The 20,070-nt window shown below is 43.5% G+C and overlaps 1 protein-coding gene across 1 annotated transcript in view; it reads left to right on the plus strand.

Moving 5' to 3' along the window:
• Positions 1-19,272, plus strand: part of AGBL1 (ATP/GTP binding protein like 1) — a gene marked incomplete at its 3' end in the record, with an annotated part of 181,941 nt that extends 162,669 nt beyond the window's left edge. The window contains exons 16-17 of the mRNA XM_032842369.1: positions 5,989-6,133; positions 19,119-19,272. Coding sequence (XP_032698260.1) covers positions 5,989-6,133; positions 19,119-19,272 — 299 coding nt within the window. The remainder of the gene's footprint in view (positions 1-5,988; positions 6,134-19,118) is intronic.
• Between the last annotated feature and the right edge of the window lie 798 nt (positions 19,273-20,070).

Consider the following 20,070-nt stretch of genomic DNA (forward strand, 5'->3'; position numbering starts at 1 on the left):
AAAGAGACAGCAGTGGTGATCAGTTAAGGATGTGGGCTGACAGCTTTGTGGGTCTCATCGTTATCAGTTAGAAAGTGGTCTCCTGTCTGTTTTGATAAGATAGAGTCATGCGTGTCCTTCTGATACAGATTTGTTTATAAGTAATTTTAATCAGTTACATATGCATTATTATACTAATATATGCATCAGAAGACATGCAAAGAGTTAAAATTATAAGTGCTAAGAAAAAGATGGAACAATGAAAAATTACAAGTGTCTACCCAGTTGTTACATCTTTATTCTGTTGATAACCAGGGCATGCTGTACCCATGGGGGTTCCCATGAAAAATACAGTTGTCAGTAGCCTTTTGCATAGTTTTGAAAGATCTCATTAGGCAGATCGACTTTGCCAGAATCTTTGAGAACTAGTGTGAAGAGTAGAAAATAGGCCATGTCCATTTTTGAGGGGTCCTTAGTGCTTGAAATTTAATGTTACCATCAATCTGGCCTCTAAGCAGAATAAACAACAACAAAACAACTAATGGTCTATATTGTGAGGTTTAGTTTAATTTAGGAAAATAGTCTATCAGTCTACTAAAGTAGGCTTCTGCAAACCACCTTGCCAGAAGTTAAAAGCAAAAGATTGAGGGAGGCACGGAGCTCTTCCCGTCCAGCAATTGATACTCAGCTTCCTGACGCATGAAAACCAGAGACGTATAATGCAATGCGTTGTTCGTATTCCGGCTCTGGAACACAGCAGAGAAGAACAGATAAGATCGCTCTTACTCCAGTTTGCTCTATAATTAGGCATCACATCAGGTTGACTTGGACGGCATAAGGACAGCAGTGTCAACCCCCCTCGCCCCCCCGTTAAACCTAGAGGCAGCTGAATTTCCTCCTTAGTGCATAGATCATACTCGGTTTGAGGAAAAATTCTAATGTTTTCTCCTGTGCGCAGTTGACCATCTTGCCTGTCCCCCGGAATCCCCTCTCCTTCTCTGTCCCCTCCCCCTCTCCCACCCACCTTGCAGACGGGTAGGCCAGAAAGTAAAAAGGATCCTCAGGAGGGAAGGGCCTAAATGAGCAGACTCCTTTATCCATGCCTCTCATGAAAGTAAGCAAGGACACTTTCAGTTTCTGCTCTATTTACTTCCCCGCGCCTGCTTCTCCCTGCAACGTACACAGCCTCACACCTTTCCGAATCCTTTCCTAGCTCTGGTCTAAAGTAATCTGGCTGCCGAAGGGCAGAGGGAGGGAAGCCGCAGGCTCAGAGTGGCCATGTAATACACAACGGCTGATCTCTTCTGACATTTATCTCTGCTCGCGAGAGGAGATGGAATAGCTCACTCATGAAGATGAATGTCGTACACGAGGTCTGCCGTCATGCATCCTTCCGAGGGATCTCGGGGGGAGGTTTGGCGTTGTGTGGAGTATTAGTAACGCTGCAGACACAGGGAAGCCCGGTGGCATGGCTGCTCTGCCTTATTAGACCCTGTTAAGTGAAATGATGTGCCCTTGTTAAACAGAGCCGGCCGTTATAAGATTATCTACTTCACTTTCTCTCTTGGCATTCGTTTATTTCATGCACCCGGAGGGGGGAAAAATGACTTCCCAGCATATTTTTAAGTGCAAATGGAAATAGATTGAGTTCATAACTATGTATTTTTGTACTTTGCTCCTTGCTTCATTGAAGGCTTTATGATTATAAAAGTGTAGATTGGTCCTAAGACAAATGGTTCAGGGAGTGGAAAAGCAAAGGGGGAGCCTTTTAATGGGAAGAGCTGGTTCTGCCCGACCCTGGGTCATTTTTGACCCAACATGACCTATTTAGGGTCCGGCAAATCTGAGAAAGCCCTTGATTTTCGCCAGGCTCCTTCTCCATCTCAAAGAGCAGATCAAGGGGAGAAGGTTCTTGGAATCAGACTTCCACCACTTCTCATCAGTTGTGTGACTGTGGGAAGATTATCCCAGCCTCACCGTCTGATTCCTTATTTGTAAAATGGAGACAATAATGGAATGAGGAAAAGCAGGTGTAAAGTTGAGCACAGTGTCTGGGGCACAGTAGGTGTTCAGTGAACGTCAGCAGTCATCGGTAGCTGGTAGAAACTTCTGAGTGGCACCAGGGACATAAAGAATCAGTGAAATGTTTCATTTTCATGAGTTCTCATCTGTTCTGAGTTATATTCCTTCTGTTACTTTAGACTTTAAGCTTATAAGCAGCCCCGATTTGTGAAGGCCAGAACTTCACATTCTTACTGGCTCAACTGGGCCAAAAGACTTCTTTTCGTCTTGCCCATTTCCAAGTGACAAGTGATATAATAAAAGAGATCTTGGTCTTGGAGCCCACTCGTAGGGTTGAAACCCCGCTTGTTATGCTTTCTGTGTGGAGTTGCTCGAGATGCTTCACGTCCATAACCCTTGATTTCCCCATCTGTGGAGTGTGCAGTAACGCTTATGCTTAAAAAGATACCAGTAGGATTAGAGGTTGGAATATTCTAGGTGTTCTAGTTACTACTCCTGGAGTCCATTTGTTCTACAGACTGTAACTGGACAGGTGCTAAGTCCAGCTCCCGTGTGGAGCATGAAAATACGCAAGCAGAGAAGCAGAATAGCCATCATAAAGGGTTAGTCGTGAGGGAGAGACAGAGTGTGCTAAGAACTGTGGAAAAGAGCAGGTATCCGGGAAAGCTTCCAGGAAGAGGAAACCCTTGGGTTGAGACTTGAAGGCAAAACGAGTTGTCTGAATGAGGTAGAAGGAAAGGGTTGTCTGTGTAAAGAAAGAACATGGGACCCCCTGAAAATAGAAAGGATGAATGTTAACTTCCTTGCAGACATCCCTCAGGATGTTCACATCATAGTTGGGAAAACAAAAGTAACTTGACCGTGCACCAATGGAATTGTTGCAAGAGAAGGGTTTCACTTTAGAGATTTATTGAACATTTCACTTTGAAGAAGGTGATCTTGGGGGACCGTCCAGGTCCCTGAAGAGGAGAGTTTTTGCTACTGGTAGAGTCATCTGGATTCTCCTGCTCCCCGTGCACGGCCACCAGGAGACTCCAGTGGGAAAACCTGACATTTGCTTTAGCCTCTGCTAGAGTTTCGATCCCAGACTAGGGTGGTCATGGAATTTCCTTCAGCAGAACCTCATCATAAATGAGGGGACACCCATTTTTAAATCCCAGCATTCTGCAGTCATCTTGGGGAGGGCCGGCTTACCAGTGAGGAGCATGTATGTATGTATGTATGTATTTATGTATTTATTGATTTAAAAGATTTTGTTTACTTTTGCAAGAGAGAGAGCAAGCATGAGTGGGGCAGGGGGAGAAGCAGACTTTCTAGGGATAAGGGAGCCTGATGTGGAACTCAGTTCCAGGATCCTGGGATCATGACCTGAGCCCAAGGCAGACGCTTAGGTGACTGAGCCACCCAGGTGCCCCAGTGAGGAGCTTCTAGTCTTGCCCACAAGATTCTTGCCCTTCAAGCTTTAGATAGTGTGTGTGTGTGTGTGTGTGTGTGTGTGTGTGTGTGTGTGTTGGGGCTGTGATAAGGTGGATTTCATACGACCAAAATGGCTGTTCGAATTCCTTATACTTCCCTTAAATCATGAGAATGTAGGTCCATAGAAGTTCAAAAACGAAGAATCCCTTTATTTTATTTCTCTTTCTGTTTCACAGTAGCTCTTCCCTCTCTGGAGTCCAGGTTTGCTTTGAATGGTGGAAAGAGCCTAGGGGTGGGGATTTCACATCCTTGCTTTCTCTTCCTTTCATGCTCACTCTGATGGCTGGTGGGGTGAGGCTGAGTTTGCCTACAGCCAATGTCCCTGTGGTGTGACTTCAGTGTATCTAAGGGTAGAGTGGGAAGTAGACCAGGAAGCATGCCTCGTGTCAAAGGACACCACCCCCAGGGAAATCTTCTATACCCTAGCAAGATGCACGCTCTGTGTCCACTCTTCGTGGGTGAAGAACTTGGGGATGGAGAGGCACTAGGTGTTCTGTTTCCACCTGCATTTACCTGCATGAATATGCTATAGGGGGCGTATGCACAGGTGTGTGCTCACGTGCATGTGCTGACAGGTGATGGGCTCTTCCACATTTTGGTCAGTGACCAACATCTCAATCATTTGACTGGTTCGTTTCCTATCCCATGGGTCGGCAGCATAGAGAGGTGTAATTGACCAGTTCCTGTCGTTCAGGTAGGTGTCAATTGGGTGAGCATTTGCAGGGGAGCCTTTTATGGGTGGAATCGGAGAGAAAAGGTAGAGCGTATGTGCCTGGCATGCTTTCTGAGCTGCCATCTGCTTCTTGACATACTTTCTAATAACCAGAGCCTGAGCTCGGAAGGAAGTCCAGAACTTTGGGGAAATGTGGAGAAAGGAGACCCAGTTAGGTATCAAGATCCAGATGGCACCATGGTTGAAGTTGCCTTCTTGAAGTTGCTGGCGCTGGAGTCACAAAGGAAATGGATCCTCTTCATGTGATCCAAACAGTGACCAGGAGGATCACTTGGGGCTTGCATTGTTAGGGGGTATCCTCTCCCAAAATGAGCAGGGCCCCAGGGTGCTGTGTTGGCAGAAGCTGAGGCAAGAGAAATGTGTCAGGCCATCGTCTGTGGGACTGCCACTCCTAGATGTATCAGTATCGAAAACCCACAAAACCGTAAGAAACAAGACAGTGTGTTTTCTGTCTCTTCCTTTATTGCTTGCCTGATTTTGTTTGTTTGTTTGGTTGGTTGGTTTTTGTTTTGTGGGGGGGTTCGTGGTGGCCCATAGGTAGCAAAAAGGCAGGAAAAAGGGGCAGGAAAAAAAATTTTTTTTCCATTTTGCAAGAACAGAAATTCATTACCTGCTATTTCTTCCCTCTCCCCACCCTTTCCCCCAATAAAACCCCAAAGCACTATGGACAAGTAAGCGAATACTGTGAATGTTCAAAAGGTGGAATTAATCTTTGGGTGTCCGGGCGTACTTTGCATCATAAAGCAGTCTTGATGGCAGCATTTCTCAGGGAAGCCTGCACAGCTGCCTCTTCATCAACAGGCAAGGCGCCGGCATAACAGGCAGCGTGTGGGGAAAATATTGCTCGGAATGTACTTCTGGGTGCAATTCACTTCGATACTGTTCTCTGAGTTATCAAAATTGGTTCTTCATCTCTGACAAAGGAAACTGCGTACTCTGAAGCTCTAAGACGCTGAACCACATTTAGGGTGACAAATGTATTCCTTTGGGAAGCAAGTATTGTACAGTGGAATGAACAAAGCCTTCCTAGACAGACAGATCTGGGTTCGAGTCCCATCCCGACCACGTTCAAGTCTTGCAACCTTTGACAAATTAATTTTCCTAAGCTTTTGTTTCTTCATGCACAGGATGTGTTGTTGCAGTGATCACATAAGGTGACATGGGTTAAGTGTCGCATTGGAACTCAGTATGTAGTAGTCATGATTGTTAAAACCACTTGGTTGGCGGAAGGGAAAGAAAGAGCTGAACTTGGGGCTGGGGTAAGGCAGGGGCTGGGGGAACCCACATTTGGGTAATAAAGTATATCTCTGCCATTGTGTCTTGAGATACACAGAATTATTCACATACCTGTCTGTTTTCTTGCTCAGTGACTCTGTAGGCTTCGTGGTATGTGTGGTGTGTGTGCCACAAATAGGAGACAGATTAGATCTGGGGTGCCCCAGTTGCTCAGTCAGTTAAGTCTGACTCTTGATTTTGGTTTAGGTCTTGATCTTAGGGTTATGGGATCGAGCCCTGTGTCAGGCTCTGTGCTGACTGTGGAGCCTCCTTGAGATTCTCTCTCCCCTTCTCCCTCTGCCCCTCCACTCCTGTGTGAGTGTGCCCTCCCTCTCCCTAAAAAGAGAGAGAGACGGGTGGACCCGCCTACACGTTGCTGGTTTGGGTCATGACCTGTCAGTTTCCCTCTTTTCTAAATTTTACCCAAATAGAGTTTCGAGTGAGGAACATTTGCCACTATATATCAGGGCACGTTTATGGCATCTGCCTTCTTTCTCTTTCAGGAATCATTATCGCCAGCGTGCAGCTGTCACGGGAGGAGCATCTGAGAAGTGTTTTTACACCCTCACCTTTGTGGTCACCTTCCCGCACAATGAGGATGCCTGCTACCTGGCCTACCACTATCCCTACACCTACACAGCCCTCCTGGTAATGTGCTCTTGGTGGCATCACCCCAGATGGGCTGAAGGGGCTCATTGGGGTTTCCCTGAAAATATTTAGTTAGGAGGCCCTGTTATCCTGGTGGGAAACTATAGTTGCCTTCCTAAGGGATCCAGGCTTTGCTGTCACTGATCTGGTGACTTTCCGTGGGGGCCACCTTCTTCTGTGGGCTGAGTGGGAGGCTGGGGTCATGACAGGGATGTTCTGAGGCCCCAAGGAGCACCAAGGGGTCTACATTGGCAGGTCGAGTATACAAGGAGGTGGGCCTGTGTTGTAGGGGCTCTGTCTTTAAGAAACCCTCAAGTTGAAACATGAAGTCATGAGATTGGAGTGAGATGATCTAGTCGAAATGGGGGTAAAAAAAAAAAAAGGAAGAAAGAAATGGGGGTAAAAACCATAAGGTCAGCCGAGAGGCAGATTTGAAGCCCATCGCCCCACTGAGAGGAGTGAAGCAGAAGGTAAAGACGTGGAGAAGAAGCTGGAGGAAAGCGCCTGAGCCCGTGAGCAAGCAGCCCCTTCAGCTTTTCTTGGTTGTAGTTCCCATGGCCTTGGACGGGAGGTGCTAGAAGAATCCAGGGTATGCAAGAGGTGTGGAAGAAGCCAACACAGAGTCACTGCAGTTGAGGGCCTCATTCTGGCTACAAGAGGGGTGTGGAGTTCAAACCTGATGTTAGCATTCCTGGGTTGGGTCCATCCAGCCCCTGCAGAAGCCTCACTGGACGGATCTGAGAAAACCGCTTAAACCGTGCAGTTGCCTATCATTGGGAAAAGTTGGCCAACTGTCCCTCCCCCCACCCCCCAGCTATTTCATGGCAATCCCGAGGAGTAATGAGCTAGAAGTGTCTTCTGTAAAGCACTCTCATCCTCTGTGTTAATGCAGAATGTTATTAGCATATTTGTAGTAATATGTGCTCTGTGTGAGTGTGTGTGTGTGAGTGTGTGAATGTATCTGTCACTTAGGCTGAAGGACGAGCGTTCTCATTGTAAGTCTGTGATAAGGAGTGGGAAAAGATAATAACCAAGAACATCCCTTGCCTTCAAAAGGAGCATACAGGTATACGTGAACGTTTTCCTCCATCGAGAAGGCCTATCTGACACCACTTGGCTAACTGCTTCAGGAGAGTGTCTCCGCCCTGCGCCCCATATGTTGTCTGGCCTAAAGAGAGATTTTTTTTTTATTGTTTTCCCAGATTGCAAAAGATACACAACTAGTATTATTTGTGTCTCACACTCAGAGATCTCAAAAAGTTAATCCAAATGTGCGTCACAGGCGATGCCGTAACAAGCTATGTTTATTGTAAAACGTGCTTTTCGCCTCTGGGGACGTCGAGCAGGCGAGATTCATGGTCACCTTCAACAGCTGCTTTTATTGTCTTGCCTGAGAAGCGCCATGTGTAGAAAGTCGACTGGGGAAGGGGACTCCTCTGGGTGTGTATGTTTTGCCTTTTCTGTTGGGGGAAGGATCTGGGCGTCCCAGACCCTGTTCTTTGCCCTTGTTGGAGTATCTAGACACTGATGTGATTCTCAGTGGCAGTTAATATACAACTTTAGAGCTTGAAAGGGGTTTGGGAAATCATCTGATTCACCCTGAACATTTGCAGATGCAAACACTGAGGCCTAGACACCTTGCACCCAGCTAGTAGCCAAGCAGGGAATGGAACCCCAGCCTTTGATGGCTAGTCCTGTCCCTTTCTGCTGTTCTGTAGAAAAAGTGTAGAAGAAATTCAGCAAAGTTCTGCTCTGGGATCAAGATCAGTGTCTTTGCCTCCTCTGATGGACAGTAGCTACTGTAACAGTAGTTTACCTTTATAGGTACATGTAGTATCAAGTTACGTGATTGTATAATGTCTGATGGTTGGTTCAAGTCATCAGTCCATGGTTTTTATCTGTAACACCGAGTGCCTCGAATGTGGTTCAGCAGGATCATGTTGTTCCTCAAACACAATGCAATTCTTACCCCCAGAAGCTCTGACAGGTTCTTGTGAGGTGCCTGCTGTTTCAAAGTCTAGAACTTAAGGTAAGAAGCCACATGCAGTTAGGCTCTGCCTGAAAAAGTTTCAGATTTTGAATCAACTTGCAGGCACCTACCTCGCAAGAACCCATTAGACCATCTTAGGGTTCAAATGGGACCCTGTTTGGTTCCCTCTCTGTTTTTATCTTATTTTCTTTTTCCTTCCTTTCCCCTACACTCATCTATTTTGTTTCTTAAATTCCACATTTGAATGAAATCCTGTGGTATTTGTCCTTCTCTGACTGACTTATTTCACTAAGCATAATACCCTCTAGCTCCATCTACATCGTTGCAAGTGGCAAGATTGCATTCTTTTTGATGGCCAAGTAATATTCCATTATATAGAGTTAACTGTAGGAAACACACTGAGGGGGGCTGGAGGAGATGGGTCAGGTGGATGGGGTAACTGGGTGATGGGCATTAAGGAGGGCCCTTGATGGAATGAGCACTGGGTGCTCATTTACATTTACATTTGCATTACATTAACTGAGGAATCACTAAACTCTACCCCTAAAACTAATAGTAGGCTATATGTGAACTAAATTGAACTTAAATAACAAATTAAAAAAAAAATGGGACCGTGTTAGGGGAACAGCACTATCCAGATGAACCATGTCCATGGCTCTCAGTGTTATGGATGAAACCATGGGGTGATGACTTGACCCCACCATCAGAGGTTGTACAACACGCACAGCTTGGTGGCTGCGTGGACCTACAGCAGTGGGCTCCAGTTGGAGGAGCTACTGTCCGTCACACCTTATGCCTCTGGGATCCACTTACCTTTTGTGCTCTTGTCAGACCACAGGGTCTGGAATTTATAATCAACAAATAGCTTGGGAACCAGTAGAGTCAGTGGGGGGATGATTTTGTCTTGAGGGGGGACAAGAACACAAGAAAAGAGGAGCCCCCTCCCCTCCCAGTTTTTCGGTCTCCACGAGAGGAAGAGAGATCTTGTCAGAATCAGAGCTCACTGGCTTGTTCCTTAGCCCGTTGGCTGGAACCTCTTCCCATTGGGGAAGTTTGAAGAGAGTTAATGAAGAAGAGACAAGGGAGAAAGGATATGTTTTCATTTCTCTTAAATGAGCAGAGCAGAGTAAGAAAGACATTTGTTACTTGAAGGTGAAAAATGATATATGATCAGTTTTGGGTTTTACATTTCCAGTAACACACGGTCTTTGTTCTCTCCAGGTTTAAGACTGTAATGAACTCTAAGTCTTCTCTTCAAAATCTCTTCCTCCCGTCCTGCACACAAGGAGTACATTCCATAGTGCACACTACCCATTTTTATTTTTGGACATGTCCTAAGGAGAAACAGTTTTCCTTCCAGCAGATCAGTGATAAATTAAATGTGAATGATACCCTGAGGGCAGAATTAACTGCATGTTACTTGGGGTTGATGCTGAGGGGATGGAGAATACATTTCTATGTGGAGTTTACAATTTGTAAATCTCCTCTAATGTGGATTATGTTTAATCACAGGCATTTTTGAGGTGGAGGACATGTGTATTGGATGTTTTTCAACATGAATACAATTTTGCAACTTAAAAAATTTTTATTATTCTCTTATAATATGAGAATTAGCATTTGGTCCTTTCCAACTGATGTCTTCCAGATGCTTGCCAGGAACTCTGTGAGATAATTGTCCAAATTATAGTATTAAAATAAAGCAAAAAGAAAGAAATATAATATTATTATAGTTAGGAAGCAAGCAAATGGAATTCTATTTTAACCATCCATATCAAGCTGTCAGTAATTGCAATGATGGTTCAAGTGTTAGCAATCCTCATTAAAGTATTTGGATTATGTTGTAGATTGTCCCAAGGTAGCCAGTAGTGTTGGTTGAAAATGGGGCCCCAAGAGAGTTTCTGATGGGCATTTTAGAGAGCAGGAAGGTAGGATCTTACTAGGCACTTAAAACAGTACAAGTTGGCAGGAGTTAAGAAAAGTGATCATAAGTAGGGTCCATATGTTGGCAGAGCTTAAGGCTTTGAAAGTTGGAGCAGGATTTTTCAGTGGACATATATATGTATGTATGGTGGCAGGTGTTCCCACTATTATCTTTAGAGACAAAATGGAGTCTAGTGTAGGGAAAGAGAGAGTGGGAGAAGGAAAGAAAAGAGAAAATTAGAACGTCATTTGCACAGTCTTTTAGAAGGGCTCAGCATATAAAAGCAATTACCACACGCATTGTTATGAAGGGTAAATGACTTGCTACGTGGAAAGCGTTGGCCAAGTGTGTGCGTGTAGTGAGTGATACTAGATGGTAGGCATCAGAGCATTTATTCTCTTTTTTATAATGATGTGTAATCATTTTCTCCATCGGGCTGATGGGGAGATACCCATTCCGTAACTCACAATAAAATTAAAATTCTGTAAAAAAAAAAAACAAAAACAAATATAGGACCACAAGGAAATAAATACAAAGGCTACTGATGGCTGTCTTAGGGATGTTGATTAAAATAATTTTTAAAGTCTCTTTTCTAAATCATCAGTGATATGACTTCATTTATTTTTAATGGAAAAAGAACATTAACATCATCTTTTCTTTCCAGTTGGCAAATCTGTGACCAGACACTTCTTAAATTAAGTCCGTTTAACGTAGGGACAGTGGTACTGGCAGACGGGCAGTCTGAGAAAGCCTGATAGAGCCCTGGGTGGCATGGTCTGTGGCTTCTGTTTAGCTTACCTATGGCATTTGTTCTTGCCTTGTGATGAGACGCCTTCCAGTCTCCAACAAGTATATTTAAGTGACAAGTGAGGACTAGTCTGTATATGAATAAAATCAGCCATCTCCTTAGGAGTGAGCTTTCTTCTGCATTAGGGGGACAGAGAGCAGAGTAGTTTAAGGGCTAACAATGAAAAATGAGTGATTTTGAGCGCGGGTGCTTCTCATTTTATCAGTAGCCATCGGTGGGGGTAACCTGCTATGGTCAAGTGAAACCTTTTCTGGAAGTTTTAGGAGAGCAGCTGTTAGGGGAGAAGGGGGCAGAAGGCTCCGGTGGAGAGGGGCCCAGGACTCTGTGGCCTACCTTGTCATCCCGGCATCTTTCAGGGAGAGGTAGGATTTGCTCCTACCTCTGGGGCTCCCATCATTGCCTTGAACTCATTCTCATTTTTGTAAAGAAACCTGCCCCTGTGGCTCCCATGGAGCCACGATTGTATCTGGTTGTTGGCATGTGCTTTGAGAAGCCCTGCTCCTCTCCTCGTTGATCCCAGCAAAGCCCGATTACACATGGCCTTGCCGGACCCGAGATGCAGCGTTCACCTCCAAACCGTTTTCCGGAGAACGCTGCAGAGCCATTTCTGTAAAAGGAAACCCCGCAGAAGTTGCTGGCTGGTTTGCTTCTGGAAGTCTTCCATATGACTGGAGTCAGGATAACGCCCTAAGGATGGAGGTGTTCCATATTTGGTGTTAGGTGGAACAGGGCAGAAATTCCCTTGAGGCGTGTGGGGAGATGGTTGCGCGAACAAGTACCGTGTACAGAAAATGAACTTGGGCTGAAAGATGATAGGTAGCTGTTGAGTTGTGATAGTGTTAATCATAAAAAATAATAATCGAAAATTTCAAAGAGAATTCACGGGAGAAGAAAGCTGAAACCATGCTTCCTCCCAGATTTGCTGCTAGGTGGCATGCAACGGTGATACTGTTATTCTTGTTTATTTGAGTAGAGTGGGTGCACGATGTTACGATGTTAGTTTCAGGGGTATGACAAGTGATTGGACATCTCTGTCTGTCATGCCGTTATGAAGGGCAGTGTTCACAGTGATGGTTTCTCTCTCTCTCTCTCTTTTTTTTACTTTTTTCTCTCATACTCAATTGTGTTTGATGACTTCTGTCATAGACACACTGCTTCCAAACCTGCTTTCTATATATGATTTATAAAATCTGGATTTGTTGTTATTATTTTTTGGATTTAACATCAGACTCCAAAGAGCTGTGGACTCTGTGTAACTTTGTGACATCACAGAGAGATGACCAGTACTTCTGTTGAGAAGCCACCCCCTCCCCACCCCGCCCCGGTCCCATAAGGGCCCTTGCAGCCATAATGAAATGATAAATGAATAATTTTGATGGCAAAAAAAAAAACCCCTCATAGAAACAGTTCAGCAAAGACTGCATTTTCCAAAGCACATTCTGTAGCATTCCTGTATCCTTAGATCTTTAAAGAAAAAGAGTTTAGTGGTCGTATAAATTCATGAAACTGTGAGCTAGTTTTTCTTCTAGGTTCATAGTGCCTATTGGCGAATTGAAGAATCTGAGTTCTGGGCCTATGAAAATGTTTTCATTTTCTTTAACTCACCATGTTCCCAATGCTTTGGCTGTGAATTTCCCACGTTTCCACCTCCCTGTCCACACCCCAGCCCTTGTAACATCCTGCAGAATATATTTGGGGAAGATTCTGCAGAAGAGAATATTGCTTTCCCAGTTTGGGAATCTGGACTCTTGAGAGTAATCAGGAAGCAGGTGCCATGAAGTCTGGATTTCAGTAATAACCAATACTGGGAGCAGCTTTCACCCAGAAACTGACAAAAGCGATTAAAATAATTCGTTTATGATCTCAGAGAGTTTCATCCAAATTCACGACTGTCTTTATTCTCTTAACTAATTTTCTGGAATCCCCTTTTACTGGGATGGATGAGACATGGCTGACAGCCTGAAAGGGACATTTCCTTTCTTGTCCTGGACCATCTCTCCCAGGAGACCAGATGGCCCACTCCTTCTACCAGGACTTTAATTACACCGATTTAATTGATTTTTCCTTTTCATACATGACTTTCTTCCATGAGCTGCTTTCAGGAGGACATTTTTCTGTTCTCTAATGTTTTGATGTTTGCTCTATTTCAAACCATTTTTACATATGCCTAATTTCATTTAATTATTGTCAGGTAATGTGGTTTGTACAGCCTCTACTTTTGGGGGGAAATTTAGGGAATTTTTAAAAAGCCCTGCATATGATTAGTTTTTATTACAGTTCCATGGATGTTTGAGGAAAAAAATGTTCCATGCAGAGACAAACTTTGACATTTATCTATAAAAACAATATTGTTCAAACACTCATATCATTATTTTTGTGCAGCTGATTTATTCAACACTTCCTTAAAGAGTCTCCTATTCCTCGTACCATTTCCCCCCTTCTGCTGTTTTTGCGATGTATATTTCAATCTATGTTATTTGATTCTGAAGATTTATGAGTTTTATATGTTCATCGTGAATTGTGCCCTTTATCAAAATAAGATTTTTAAATCCCATTTAAGGTACTTGGTCTTAAACATGACTTTGTCATATATTATGATTGCCAGGCCTGCTTTAATTTATATTTGCTTATCCTTTAAGTTTCAATACTTCTTTCCTGAAATATTTTAGTGGAGGCAAACACAATAGATCATTTAGGAGTGCTTTTCGTATGCATTATGTATTTTTCCTTTCTCTCAGAGTACTTCTTATATACAGTATCTGGTGGGATTTAAAAAAAAAATGAATCTGAAAGTTTTTGTCATTTAATAAGGCTGTTTAATCTATTTATAGTTATAACAATTTTCAGTGTTCTTTCATTATGATTTTATACTATTTTCCATGCATCTTTGCTTTTCTTTCTGTCTCCCTCCCCTCCTTTCCTTCCTCCCTCTGTCTCCCTCCTCCTTCCTGCTTTTCTTCTGCCATTTTCCCTCCTTCTCTCTCTCTCTCTCTCTCTCTCTCTTATGAAACATGGGCTGACCATATTTTCTTTCACTTTTTCCCCTTAGTGCTTATAATTCTACTAGTGTTTCCCTTTTTGTTTTTAAAAAACATATTTGAGCCTATATTTCTCTATCAATAATAACAGCTAACACTGAGTGTTTCCTATATGATAGGCACTTTTCACACATTAAATTATAGCAACCACTGAATGAGGTGGGTATTTTTATATCCCTTTGAAAGATAAGAAAACTGAGTCACAAAGAGGCTAAGTATAGAATTTACATACCTTTTCCAGCTTCCACAGCTCAAATTTGAATCAAGGCAGTTTGATGCAAGAGCCTACCCTCTTAGTCATCTTGCTATATTGCCTCTCTGTTTTCAAGGATGATACACTGTCACTATGTCTGTGTAAGTTAAGAAAGTTCATATTTTCCTTTAATTTACTCTTCCCTGGCATATCACTTTCTTAAAAAGATTTATTTGAGAGAGAGAGAGAGCGTGCGCGCAAGTGAGCGCACAGTGGGGAAGGGTGGAGGGAAAAGGAGAGAGAAACTTAAGAAGACTCTGTACTGACCGTGGAGTCCAATACAAACATAACTGAGCCCATGATGGTGAGATCCCAGTCAGAGCAGAAACCAAGAGTTGGGTGCTTAACAGACTGTACCCAGGTGCCCCTGTACATCGCTCTTAAATTTTTTTAAATTTAAATTCAATTTAATTAACATACAGTGTATTATTAGTTTCAGTGATTCATCAGTTGGATGTAACACCCTGGGCTCATTATGTCAAGTGCTCTCTTGTTTAATGCCCATCACGCAGTTATCCCATCTCCCCACCCGCTTCCCCTCCAGCAACATTTAGTTTGTTTCCTAGAGTTAAGAGTTTGTTATGGGGCATCTGGGTGGCTCAGTGGGTTAAAACCTCTGCCTTCAGCTTGGGTTGTGATCCCGGGATCCTGGGATCGAGCCCCACATCAGGCTCTCTGCTAGGCAGGGAGCCTGCTTCCCTTCCTCTCTCTCTGCCTGCCTCCTCTCTGCCTGCTTGTGATCTCTGCCTGTCAAATAAATAAAATCTTAAAAAACAAAAAAGAGTTTGTTATAGTTTGCCTCCCTCTCTGTTTTCGTCTTATTTTATTTTTCCTTCCCTTCCTCTGCGTTCATATGTTTTATTTCTTAAATGCCACATATGAGTGAAATCATACGGTATTTGTCTTTCTCTAACTGACTGACTTTGTTTAGCATAAAACCCTCTAGTTCCATCCACGTCATTGCAAATGGCAAGATTTCATTCTTTTTGATGGCTGAGTAACACACCACGTTTTCTTTATCCATTCATCTATCGATGGACATTTGGGCTCTGTTCCTATTTTGGCTATGGTGGATGTTGCTGCTATAAACATTAGGGAGCAGGTGCCCTTCAAATGACTACGTTTGTATCCTTTGGCTATATACCTAGTAGTGTAATTGCTGCGTTATAGTGTAGCTGTTTTTACCTTTTTGAAGGACCTCCATACTGTTTTCCAGAGTGGCTATACCAGTTTGCATTCCCACCGAGGGTGTAAGAAAGTTCCCCTTTCTCTGCATTCTCACCAACATCTTTTTTTTCCTTAGTTGTTAATTTTAACCATTCTGACAGGTGACTGCACGTCTCTTTTTAATTTCATTTTAAAACTGGATGATGATACTAAGATTTGATAATCTTTATTTTCTCCCTACCTAGTTATTTTTTATAGTGGCATTATTATATTTTGATATATTTACATTTGTACTATATTTGCATTGTGTACTTATATTATTAGATTATATTTTGTGTATTTGTATTTTATGTTTGTATTATGTAGTGACCCTGCTTTCAGTAGTCATGTAAACTCACACCTTGTTTAACTGGACTGTCCTATTATATTGTATTTTAGCTTGATTTGGGGGCAGACGAAGTATGTCTTCAAGTTACTATTTTCAGTAAAGATAAGGTAATACGTTTTCTGAGCTCTTGCCCGTCTGAGCATATACGCCACATGTGGTCATGCACGAACACTTGGCTGGTTATAGGTTTACCAGATAACAGTCCTTTCTACTTTCAAACACAATGTAGTACTCTTTTTTCTTTGGTATCTGGTGTTGCAGAAGGAAGTATAACCCAAGTATGATTTTTTTTGTGTGTACATATATGTACCTATGTAGGTTTACCTACACGAAACACACATACCTACTTTTAAAAAATAATCTTAATTGTAGGGTGCATCCTCCCATTCTGCCCGATAAGGAGTAGGGGTGTTGATTTTAGGTAGATCGGCAAATACACAAGACGAGGCTCTAGAAGTGGGTGGTCATGAGAGATGAAGCTGACCCTCGGCCGCAGGGTTTCTGCAACCTTCATCAAGTTAGCTTCCTAGGCCTTTTGGTTATGTGTGTTTGTGTACACGTACTTAGTCACCTTGTCTTCTCAGGGGTGTGAGACGACCTCCCAGTCTCCAGCCAGGGCATCTCAGCAATATCTGGTGCTTACTACTCAATGAACAATCCCAAGAATGGAATGCAGAGGCTTGGCTGGATACATGGGCCTCAGCTGAATTCTCCTCTTGAATCTGGGATAGATCGGCTCCTTCCAGTTCCATTACTTAGTGTTGTGTCAAATGCTCATCCCAGAAATATCACCAGAGCAACCTGTTTCTAAGACAGATGTGAGTTTATCATTTACCATGGTGTGTTGGGCTGAATAACGCCCCTCCCTCCAAAAGACGTTCACATCTTCATTTCTGGAACTTGTGAAGATGTTACTATATCTGGTACAAGAGATTTTGCAGATGTGATCGAGATGGGGAGATTGTCTTTGAATTATCAGGTTGGGTCCAGTGTCATCACAAGGGTCCTTAGATACGAAAGAATGAGGCAGAAGAGTCAGGGTCAGAGGAGGAGATGTGAGCGTGGAAGCAGAGGTGGGAACGATGGGATTGCCGGGGTTGGAGATGGAAGAAGGCACCATGAGGTAAGGCACCTATGTGACCTCTAGACGCTGGTAAAGGCAAGGGAATGAATTACCCTCTAGAGCCTCCAGAGAGAGTGTAGTTCTCCCAACACCTTGACTTTTGCCAAGTAAGGCCCATTTTGGACTTTGGACCTCCAGGACCATAAGATAATTAATCTGTGTTACCTCTGCCCACTAAATTTATGGTAATTTGTTATAGTAGCAAGAGGAAACCAATATACTTGCAAGGAAGAACGTAACAGAGTCTTGGCAACGCCTCAAAAGGGGAAAGGAGAAGGGGGGCTGTTTATTATGTCTTTAAAGTCTTGTTTAAGCGAAGGTTTTTTTTTTAATGTGGGGGTTTGATTAACATTGGGTAAAGATCATGATGCAGTGGTTTAAGATTGGGGGACACAGTAAGGCAAGAATCTTGAGGAGAGGGGCTGTAAGGGTCTTGGATCAATGAGTCAGTTGTTGCTTTCTGATGAGATGTTTGTGGAATGAACAATAAATTTATCTGTGATTTTTATTTTCCCAGGCAAGAGTTTCCTAAACCAGTAGTTGTGTTGAGGCAGACAGGGAATAATAGTGTCAGAAGGCTATGTGGGGGTAGATGATTTGGGATCTTGCGTGCAAAGAGTATATGACTCAGGATCAGATCTTCAGATATCCCCGAGTCTTGTAGAAAGGTTACACAGAGGCATCTGGTAATCTCCTTCCTTGGGACTTTTTCTTTCTCCTTGAAGCTCAGGTATTTTAATAGAGTACAAGTAAGTCTTAGATTACATTTACCCAAATGCTAGGATTTTTACTTAGTTTAGAAAATTCTTTTTCTTGTTTTTTTTGTGAATTGATTTTTTGTTGCAGCTGTAACAAATTATCAAAACTTAGTTGCTCAAACAATAAGCATTTGTTTTATTTCATTTTGTTTTATAGCTCTTTAGAAGTTTGACATGGGACTCACTGGGGCAAAGTCAGGTTTTGGGGCCACGTTCCTTCTAGAGGCTATTGGAGAAGAATTCATTTCCTTGCCCTTTCCAGCTTTTAGAGGACACCATGTTCCATGGCTTTTGGCTTGCTTCCCCCATCTTCTAAGCCAGCAGTGGTGGCCTAGTCCTTCTCATGCTGCCATCTCTGGTTCTCTGCCGATAGTACAAGTTCCCTGCTTTTCAGCACTTGTAATTAGATTGGTCCCAGCTGAATAATGTGGTATAACCTCCCCATTTCAAGTAGACCTTTATCCTAAAAATATATGCAAAGTCCCTTTTGCCATGGAGGGTAAACTATTTACAGGTTCAGAAGATTAGGGTGTGGATCTTTGGGGGAGCTGTTAGTTTACCTGCCACTTCCAAAGTAAGTCCTTTTTACACAAGCACATCATTTCCTTTTTGAGGGCACTGCTTCCCTTTTCACAACACATTTTATGAATATTTTATATATATTTTCATAGGATTCATGTTTGTTTCATTTACCTAACAGGCTTGTCATTTGTCAAAAAAACAAGGTGGACAGTTTCCCCTTGGCTCTCATAACTTCTCGATTATGGTGAAAACGTCGGCTCTTCAGCTGGAAGGATGCGTTTTGTACAGTGACGTTCTTGGGCAAGAGGGGCAGTTTCTCTCTCTGCTTACTGAGGTTACTCTGTCGCTGTGCTCAGAGTGTGCAACGTGGGTGGGAGGAAATCTCTTAACCTCTTCCTGGTCAATCCCACTGTTTGAACAAGTGAAAATATAGTCAGAGGTCTTAAAGATTGTTGAGCTCTTAGTTTCAATGGCTAGCCCATTTCTGTAGCTTTCTGTGTTTTAACTGAGTGTGTGAATGGGAAGGTAGAGGAAGGAAATGACTCACTACCAGCTCATTGTTCTCCTCACCCAGCATTCCACGTGGATCGGTGGTTTGTACTGCCCTTGGATGTGCTCACAACACTCTTTATATCTCTTGGTTCTAAAGTACCCCACGCTTCTGAAGTTTTCTGTCTCATGTTCCCAAGTGTCCTGTCTTTGTGGCCACATTCTCTCCATATTGGGAAGCACGCTGTATGCCCTGCCCTCTTGCTTTCAGCGCGACTCGAAAACAGATATTCTATTGCGCAGACAGGTGTGAAAATTACATTTCCTGTTCAGCCTCCCTGAACGTCTAGCCAGTAGGAACAGCCCCCTTGTTAATCACTTAATGCCTAATATTGGGCACACCAGATGAGCAAAAGGATGTCTAACCGAAGGGAGATAGATGATTATAAACTCTGTTGCTGTTTTCTGTTGTTAATGGTCAAAAATATTTCATGAACCATAATCGCTTCTGTTTCATCTCTGCTCCAGACTCACCTTGACACCCTGGAAAGAAGTGTGAACCCCAAGCAAGTCTACTTCCGCCAGGACGTTCTCTGCCAGACGCTGGGAGGGAATTCGTGTCCACTGGTGACCATCACGGCCACGCCCGAGTCCAATAGCGCTGAGCACCTGGAGCAGTTCCGTGAGTCAAAGATAACCCTCTTTGAAGATGTGGCGGTTATGGGGTGTCCTCACAGCCTTGGATGCTCCCTGTCCTGTTGGGATCAGAGGCTTCATAAAGGGCTAGGGACTGGTCTCTTATAGAAATGCACTCGCCACTCTTGGGACAACAGGAAGGCTAAATATTAACGTTGCGCTATTGTTAAAGGGAGAAAAAAAATTGATTGCAAACTGTCAGGGAGAGGCACTGGCATCACATTTTCCAGCCAGGCCCTCTTCTGCCCATAACTCACTGCTATTATACCACTTCCAAGGCCAGACAAGGGCTGGCAAGGAAGGAAGTTGAGTTTTGGAGCCCTTGCTGAAGAAGCCCCATCGTGGCTTGATCTGTCCAACCAAACCAGCACACGGGCAGGTGCACGCATGCGTGCACACACACACGCGGCCCTGAAATGTTCCAGCCCTGTGTGCCAGTGTGACCTCCCAGTAACCAATTAGCTTTAAAAGGTGGCCTCTGGCATATCTTAGACCTTAGGTAGGCAAGAAAAACCTATCAGAATGAGGACTGCTTTGCAATACAGAGACATTTGCGCGATGGAAGAAAAGACGGGGGAGTAAAAACTCCAGCTGGTTTATCCCCAGAAGATGCAGCCTTACCCGCTGGCGTGCTCACGGCCTTCAGGTGACTGTTGGGTGGATCCGGAATGTAATTTCTCACATCCCGTCAGCATCTGACTATTACGCTTAACAACCTGGGTAATCAACAACTCATGATCCCACCTGAATTAATGCGGCCCTAAAATGCTTTAATGAGTAGTCA

Source organism: Lontra canadensis, unplaced genomic scaffold, assembly GCF_010015895.1.
Source record: "Lontra canadensis isolate GAN:19392208 unplaced genomic scaffold, GSC_riverotter_1.0 scaffold128, whole genome shotgun sequence".
Lineage (NCBI taxonomy): Eukaryota > Metazoa > Chordata > Mammalia > Carnivora > Mustelidae > Lontra > Lontra canadensis.